Source organism: Amborella trichopoda, chromosome 8, assembly GCF_054954075.1.
Source record: "Amborella trichopoda isolate Santa Cruz 75 chromosome 8, AtrichopodaSantaCruz75HAP2 v2.0, whole genome shotgun sequence".
NCBI lineage: Eukaryota > Viridiplantae > Streptophyta > Magnoliopsida > Amborellales > Amborellaceae > Amborella > Amborella trichopoda.
The window spans coordinates 43,781,026-43,789,760 of record NC_142343.1 but is presented as its reverse complement, the minus strand read 5'-3'; the positions used below and the strand labels follow the sequence as shown (position 1 = coordinate 43,789,760).

Sequence of the window (8,735 nt, the reverse complement as noted above, 5' to 3'; positions counted from 1 at the left end):
AAATTATCAAATTATTAAAAAATAGGTGTATTTTGATAAAGTTTTAAACCTCAGCTCAAGCACGTGAATTCCTTCGTGAATTCCTTTGTATGTCATAAAGAAGAAAAAGAATTTCAAGTCCAAAAATTAGTATATCTTATAACAAGTTCGCTTGACCATCTAGTTTCAAGAATTTAAAGTGTTTTGATTTGCTCAATCTCTATTATATTTATTAATATAATAATTTTAAATTTTATAATAAGCCATAAAAATAGATTTTCAAACAATCATAAGTTTCTCGTACCGCAATATATTTTAAAGTGTACGTTACGACATTTTGTGTTAGGTTAGGGTATTTTAGTAATTTTCACTGATGTTCTCTTTTGCTTTGACGTTATCTGTCTCTGTTTAAGCGTCTGAGCGACTCTGCCACTTGACAACGGGAGGTGGAGTCACCACTACGAACCTTCTTTTCTCGGTCAAATTTCTCTCTCTCTTTCTAAAATCAATTCTCTCTCTAAAACTCTCTCTCTCTCTCTCTCTATCTCTCAAATTCTCTCTCCCTCTCTCTATCTCTCAAATTCTCTCTCTCTATCTCTCAAATTCTCTCTCTCTAAGTTCAGTGACCAATTTCAGGTCAATACCCGTTCTCTCTCTCTGTCTCTTGGAGCAATTCAGTGTCCATTTTCACGTCAACCCTCTCTCTTTCTCTCTCTAAATCCGTCGCTTAAGTTCCAGTCAATCCTTCCAGATTACGCTGTCTCTCTAAAGCACGCTTTAGTGTCTGAGCTTTATTTAAAGTGTCCATTTTCTTCTTCATATTCTGCATCATTTTTTGCTCTGTTTCCTCAAAATCCCCCCTTTTCTCTCTACTTCCATTTTAAAAAATCATTTTGTCCATTTCACCATAAAAAAACCCATTTTTTTTCATATGTGTTTACCTCATATCCATTTGATTATATCGTTTGGGATCTCTTAAGAATGTTTCTATTTGCATGTTAGTATGCAATATTTTTCGTCCATTTTCCTGAAATTGTTTCTGCATTTTCTTGTATTATTTCATTGCAGATTATGAAGTTTTTGAAGTATAAATTGCATTTCATAACTGTTATTGTTTCTTATCATTCAGTGAATCTTGGGTTATTTGTGATTGCTCTGCATTTTTCCTGTGAAAGATTTTGAAAATTGACGGGTTTCTGAGGTCTTTGTGTCATTTACTTTTCATTGGAGTCTCTGCAATTTCAGTTTTTTTTTCAATATTTGTATTTCTCTGCTGAAAAATGAGGTTTTTTATATTGGGTTTAGATATCTGAATTTAATACAGCTCTCGAAAATTTTTGTACACAAATTTTGGGTTTTTTTTCTTTTTGTTGTTTTTCCCATGTACATTGAAAAAGGTCCTAAGTTTTTCATGGAGAGTTCTGTGTCCTTGTCCAAGTTCTAGGGTATTGTTTTTTACAATTCCTGTAACTGTTGAACATCTGAGCTCTTTAACATAAACTCAGAACATTTAGGGTTTCTTGGTATTTACTTGCATTTGCTTTTTCCAGGAAAAGTGTCTTTTTATGCAGAAGTCTCCATCTCCATTTGAGATCTAGGGCTTTTTCTCTGGTTTTTCACCATTTAAGGAGTTTTTGGTTGCATAAGGATTGATGATAATCGAAATTTCAGTCTCAAGTAGCTTCAAAATTCATGGCCACTGTTGCTAGAGTTCGTCTGGTCTATTGTCCGAATTGTCATCACCTTCTTCCGGAATTACCAAATATTCCTGTTTACCAGTGTGGGGGATGTGGAACAACTCTCCAAGGTAAGCTCAATGCCCATTTTGGCTTGGTTGTCCAACAATAATTATTGTTTATGATCATTTACTTCTCATAGTTCTTATAGTATTTTTTTTTTTCTTTTGATTTCTAATTTTTTTGTTTGATTGATCTTTGGGTATTACTTCGCACTGATGTTGTCTGGCCTAAAATTTCCATATATAACTCTTTTTTGGTATGATTGTTGCATTTCTGCGTTTGTTACTGGAAATTTTCCTTATAATATAGTGGTTTCTTCAATTCAGTGGTGAATTTTTCCTTATAATATGGTGGTCTGTTCAATTCAATGCTTATGCTTTATGTGGTAATCAGATGCTTCTTTAGATTTTTTCAAAGCCTTTCTTTTGTTTTGTTTCTTAATGAGATTAGAGTTCAATAAGTTCATGCTTCTTCCAACATTGTGCAGTGGAATTCATGATGAATACTTGTTCATATTATTGGGAAATAAGTGGAAATTTCCCAATTACATTAAAATTCGTGGATTAAAATCTTCTTGGTCTTTCTGTTTCTTTTTTCCCCCCCTTTTCCATGCCGTTTTTTTCTCTTTTTGGCGACTTGTCTCTCATTTTACTGGTTTAATTTGTTCTTATACATTATGTAGTTTTATATCCTGATATTCGTGTCTTTTGCAGCAAAAAATGGGGCCCTTCCAGCCCTCACCTCCTCTAAAGCAATAGAAGACAACTCAACTCAAAATCAATCCATTGTATGTCCCATTAAAAATGGATCAAATGCTTCAAGCAAAGTTCTCACAATTTGCTCAGATGAGGCTTCTACATCAGGTTCTGAGCATGTAAGTGATCGACTTGACCCACACAAAGAGATCGGCTGGTCTAAAACAAATGGGGATTCAGGATTTCCATCATCTCCAGATGTGATTAATCATAGAGGAAAGGAGGCAGCTTTTGAGAATGGGGAGCTGTGTCCAAGGAATAAAGCAGAAACCCCACAAGATAATTCAAAGCAAATGAGAAATGGAGAAAATAAGGAGATCTCTTCGCCACCTCAAAGGGCGCAAACGCGTAACGGAGAACAGCAGGAGGCTTCTCCAAAGAGAAACCCATCCATTGTTTCTCCTCACAGGCGAGCTCTTGGATATCGATCTCAATATATGGGATCTAGAGAGAAACTTAAGGGTCTAGAAACTTATGGTAATCATGAAGACACTTTTGAGTGTATGAGCAATAGCAATGCTTCAAGACCCAGCAGTGGCTCTTCTTTTGGTGACCAAAAGGTTTATCTCTCTAGAAAAGCCTTTCTTAAACAAGACGGGGGATTTTATGGGTCACCCAGAAATGGAAGGGAATTAAGTAATTCAGATTCCTTTCAGAGCTGGGGTAATGGGAGTAGCCCTAACTGGAGTTTGGATGGGTCAGAACCTCCTATGTATGAGATGCACGACCATGAAGGGAGGAATTTTGATAAGTTTTACCCAATGCCAGATCAAGTGCCATTTCGAAGAGATGGGTTTTCAAGGGGTCAACAAACTGAACCTATGTATCGAGATGAGGGTCCATCGAACTACGTGGAGGATCACATTCATGATGGGTTCTTTAGACCCCGCATGCATAGAGGAAAACCAGCTCATGTAGACAATCGGGGTATCCTGGCTTATGAGGCTGATCAAGATTCTTTGTTTCATGCTGGTTCTTATTTTGGGTCTGATAAGATTTTCAGTAATCATAGGGGAGCTCACCAAGATATGTATTGGCCTCATGGTTTTGAACATGAACCTCCACATTATTCCCCTAATTATGCCATTGCAGAGGGTCCAAGATTCTATAGGCACCCTCATGGAGCTCGTGTTAATGGAAAAATGTCACCATGGCCTTATGGGCTCTCTCAAATGCCTCCTGGTTATTCATATATGGATATGGATCGAGAATCTCCAAATGCGCATGCACATAGCCCCATTCCCAACCCAATGTGCTCTTGCTTACATTGCTACAATGAAAATTGGCAGAATCCTGGACAAATTGTATGTAGTCATGGATGTTGTAGGGCTGGTAGTCACAATATGCATTCCCATCCTTATGGTCCTAGTCCTATGGATTCCCCATTCCATGTTCATAGCCATAATATGCACCCTTGGGAGCATAATATGCACTCAAAAGAGAAAAGGTTAATGGAGTTTGAGCCTGCAAATAGTCACTACAAAGAGAAGGGGAACATGAAAAGAGGAATGGGATCCAAAGGGGAGGCTTGTCATTGCAGGCCTATAGCAAGTGGTGCTCCATTTGTGACTTGCTACAAATGCTTGCGGTTGCTTCAGCTACCTGAAAATTTCCATGTCTCCAGGAAGAAACACTACAAACTGAAATGTGGTGCGTGTTCTAGAGTGCTTTCATTTTCTCTAGAAGAGGGAGGGAAAATGGTACCAAAACCAGCAAAAAGTGAGAGCTCTCAAGGTGAGTTGGGGTCTATATCTCGTGGTAGTGCTACTTGTTCAGATACTTCTAAGCCTATGCCAGTCAATGAGGACCATTTGCAAGAGGAGCCAACTTCTGTTTCTGAAGATTATGACAATTCAGTCGGTAAAAATTACTCTACTGAGAGCAAAACTGCCTTCCCTTCTTCATTTCCCTACCCCCAAGATAATCCGAATGAGAGAAAGCACTTAGCAAGTGATTCTCCCAAGCTGATCAAAGATAGAATTGATACAACTAATGAGCCAAGAGAGGTGCCCAGAGGAGGAAAACAGTCATTGGGAACACCCGTTCCAGGCTCCCCACTTCATGAGCATTTTGGGTATTCTTCACCTAGTGAATTGCTTCGTAAGACTGATTCAGAGAGGAAGAGTCTTGAACATAGTGATCGGCATAAGGATTCGGAACCTGAAGAATCTCCAGATACCACGGAAATCAGTGAAGAAAGTGATGACCCATCAAAGAAGTCAAGTAAAGGTGGTGATGCATCTATTGGGGGGTTTATAAAGAAAAAGTTGAGAGACTTGGGTCAAGGATTGGAAAGTATGAAGTTGAAGGTCTCAGTAAATGGCAAACCTATACCAGACAGTCTGGTTACGAAGGCTGAGGAGAAAGCGGGGTCTATTCAGGCAGGAAACTATTGGTAAGTTCAACGCTGTGTCCTGCCTATGGTGTGTATAGATATACACTTCTTTTGGGTAGTTCAAAGATAGGAATTGAACTTGAGATTCAGCATTGCTAAAGTCAACTGCTAACAACTCAAGCCCAAGTCCGATTCCTAACTTTGTATAGTGATTTTGTTACTCAGCTCTTGAATATGGTTAAGGTAGTTGCATTTCTTCTCTTACCCAGAAACATGCTAGATTTTTCTTGGTTATTTCTAAACTTTCACTCAAAATGATATAAGGGACTGATTTTCTTATCTTATCCATGGCATGGATAAGAATATTTGCTTTCCTTCCATAGCATTAGGTGCTATGGAATGTTTGGACTTTGGAGGTCAGACTCTGAATACAACATGTAAAGGGGATATCTGACTGCGGAACCTGCATGTGGAGGTCCATTGTTTTGTTTGTATAAAATGGTCAAATACGTGTACATGTGTTTGTTTATGTATCTTACATAATCTGTGTGTTGTAAAATACAAATTCATTTAGTTGTTGCTATACTTGTAATTATTTCAGATGTGAGGTTTAGTTCCATACTCTAGAGTCCCTGATGTAAACCCCATGTCTCTGGTCCTTTTATTAATGTGAACAAGTCGAGATGTAATTCTCAAAAAAACGAGTCAAGATGTGGTATATGCAGCAGTTGGGAGCTTTTCATTCATCAGAGCCCCAGCTTTTTATGTATAAGACTCAATATGTATTATAGTATCATTTATCTGTCATAATTATGAGTACGGTGTGTATCTTTTACATTTATTTTTACGTTGTGTCAGTGCTTGATTGGCGTGGATGGTGACATATAATAAATCATAAATCCGTCATTCATGAGTTCAAACCGTGTGTTTCATTACAAGGTTACGTCTGGTGCATGCTTTATCTTTGTGCTTCACTATTCAGCAGATCTTGGCACATTATCCGGTAGCAAATGTACTGAATGTAATTTTAAAGATTAACAATCCACAACCCATTGGACATACTTTTTCTATCATATTTTGACTGGTGCTTATGGATATCCTTCTAAGAAAAGGGGATGCTACAAGGTTTCGTCCTTAGCTAGAGAGGGACATCTTAGACAATAGCTAATAATTGGAATACAGATGAATCATACTTCATGTGTACCTGATCATTAAAATCCTTGTAACCTTCCCACATTTACTAATAAAAAGAAGGGCAGAGAAAAATAGCCCCTATGTATTTGTAATACTATTAGCATGCGACAGTGTTACTTAATGAATGAGTTCCAGTTGGTGGTTGACCATCTCAAACTTTGGATTACATGGACGCTGATTCAAGACCAAATTTTATTTGAGTTCTCCTAGAATTGCTGTGACATCTTTGATCCCAGGACGTGATCGGTATTATATTCTATCTATTGATTCTTTATCCATTTCCGTTTGAGAGTACTGACTTAGTAGCACTATTCTGCACTTCTATTACCAGGTATGATTACCAAGCTGGATTTTGGGGTGTCATGGGCAAGCCATGCCTCGGCATAATACCTGTGAGTTAGAAAATCACTTGTGAGAACACATCAATGAGTCATTTAAATTATTGAGCATGAAATCAGTTTGAGGAAATCGCTCTTTTAGGATGTGGACAAAATGCTTATTTTTTTTATTTTTTATTTTTTTGTATGCAGCCATTCATTGAGGAATTTCATCATCCCTTGTCTAAAGATTGCGCCGGAGGAAAAACTGGTGTCTTGGTGAATGGCAGAGAGCTTCATCAAATAGACTTGGATTTATTAGCAGACAGGGGTCTCCCAACCACTGAGAGTAAGGCATATATGATTGATATCGATGGTCATGTGATCGACGAGTTGTCTGGGGAAGAACTCAAGTCTCTTGGTAACCTTGCACCAACGTAAGTTGCAGGTTCCACTTGAACTTGTGATGATATGTATTTGCTTGCTCAAGTTGACAATTCATTTCTATTTTTGTTATTACATAGTACATGCATACATAGATACATAGATACATACATCGATATATAAATACATGAAATATAAAATGAAAGGATGGAGATTTGGAAACAGTGTTCAGCAGAGATACTCAATTGGTGTCTTATATTGCTTGCTTATGCGAGAATACCAACTATCTAAACTGATTCAGCATAGATTATTGGCATATTTGTCGTAATATAGCTCTATAATTTGGTTTCAGGATTTACCATACAGATATACTTCACGGTGTTTCAAATTCATGTGTCTTTGATTTTCATAAGTAATAGTTCAGTTAATCTTTTTGAGCTTCTTCCCTTTTTTTTTTTTTTTTGTGTGAATGTCTTTATGCAAAATGGCTTAGCTAACTAAGGAAGTACATGCTGATTCAGAGTCAACAGAGAAGGGCGTGGTTTCGGTATGCGGGTCCCAAAGCACTGGATGTAACCCTTACCTGATTCTTAGTCATTGACTGCAAAATGTTACCTAAAGTACATGTGAATCTGGTTGCAGTTTGGGCAGCTAGTTCAAGTGTTTGAAGAAGTGGGACCTCTTTCCATTAGATTACATTATTGAAACTATTCTGAGGGTCCTGTATAGTGGAAGATATCAAAGGTAATCACCAACTGTCGATTGCTAATTCTGCTGTGATTGTTATCTCTCTCTAGTAATAGACTATATTTTAGTTTTTAAAAGGATGTGGTTTGTATAAAGTTGCAACCTTAAACAATCAAATTAAGATGCACCTCCAAATTTTATCTTAAATATAATTTTGGTTTAAAAAATTCTTAGGATGGCTTGAAGATCTATTTTCATCTCTAAATATAAAATCTTAAACTCCAAAAATGTTTCAAATCAAGTAGATATATAAACACTTGAAAGTCTTGAAAATGGATGGTCTGAGATGGTCTGAGATAATTTGTTGCAAGATAGACTACTATTTTTAGGACTCAATTTTTTTTCTATTTTTCATATTCATATATCTTGACATATCAATTAGAGGGTTTTCTAACATCAAAACAACTAATATGATGGATTTTTGAGGTGCACCTTAATTCTACATTTTAAGGTTGCAACCTTATATAAACTTTTTCCTTTTTTTAAGAAGGTGTGCATTACATGTTGTTCTCTCTATCAAGGTGTAAATTCTTCACTCTCCTCTCTCAAGGCATACATATTATTCTCTCTCTCTCTCTCTCTCTCTCTCTCTCTTGCTGTACTCATCGCTTCTCTCTCTCTCAAGGTGTACATATTGGTCTCTCTCTATGGTTTTGGTAAATAAGGAATTTACAGTTGTATTGGTTGCACAGATATGGAGAGATCTCAGAGAGCTTGATGGAGTTGGGCAGAACAATCTGGAATTCTGGATTTTTGTGTAGTTTGATGTAATTCTTTTCTTGGACATTTCGGTGTGCAGTTTGTATCTCTATTATTTATTCTTTGTTTGTAATTATTTAAGCTTTGTGTTTTACACGGGAGTTTCCCCACATTTCTTATTTCTTTCTTCTGATTTCATTGTAACAATCATTTCCACAAGAACACATTCAGATGTGTGAGAAAATAAAAATCCAATTCAGTTTCCAATTCTATGGTTTTCTGCCTTTCCTTTTCAGTTCAGTTGTTATTTTCAGTGAAGCACACATTTTATTGCTGGAAAATGATTTTATACGCCAGCTCGCATATGAAACCGTATACGATCAAGGGTTAAGATTAGAAGGGAAGAACATAGGATCTCAATTTAAGTTTTTAAATTTTTATTTTATTTACAAACTTGTTCACATGAAGTACTTATGCGCACTTGATAAAATATAAAAAATAACTAAAAAATAAACCGACCAATAGCTATTAAACTTCGTGGGCATTTTGGTTATTTCATTTGATTTGAATGAGTTTTGTGTGATGT

General features: G+C 36.7%; 1 protein-coding gene across 3 annotated transcripts; it reads left to right on the top strand.

Moving 5' to 3' along the window:
- Positions 1-387: 387 nt before the first annotated feature.
- LOC18432362 (uncharacterized) lies at positions 388-8,419 on the top strand. 3 transcript variants are annotated; one of them, XR_016060847.1, is made up of 6 exons: positions 388-1,786; positions 2,432-4,868; positions 6,334-6,394; positions 6,533-6,756; positions 7,225-7,447; positions 8,143-8,419. XR_016060847.1 is itself a non-coding variant. In XM_088873976.1 (4 exons), exons 1-4 carry the CDS (start codon positions 1,672-1,674, stop codon positions 6,758-6,760), a joined length of 2,841 nt encoding a protein of 946 aa, XP_088730102.1. In that variant the 5' UTR covers positions 390-1,671. The 3 variants fall into 3 exon arrangements, 1 of the variants encoding a protein (XP_088730102.1); XR_016060848.1 differs by having other exon boundaries at positions 390-1,786; positions 7,234-7,447; XM_088873976.1 differs by lacking the exons at positions 7,225-7,447; positions 8,143-8,419 and having other exon boundaries at positions 390-1,786; positions 6,533-6,760.
- The last annotated feature ends 316 nt before the right edge of the window (positions 8,420-8,735 follow it).

Bases quoted from the DNA above. Each gene is read 5' to 3' on its own strand.
- LOC18432362 (XM_088873976.1), top strand. From the start codon at position 1,672: ATGGCCACTGTTGCTAGAGTTCGTCTGGTCTATTGTCCGAATTGTCAT. The intron at 4,869-6,333 runs GTAAGTTCAACG...TTCTATTACCAG, and splicing joins ATTCAGGCAGGAAACTATTG to GTATGATTACCAAGCTGGAT. The intron at 6,395-6,532 runs GTGAGTTAGAAA...TTTTGTATGCAG, and splicing joins CATGCCTCGGCATAATACCT to CCATTCATTGAGGAATTTCA.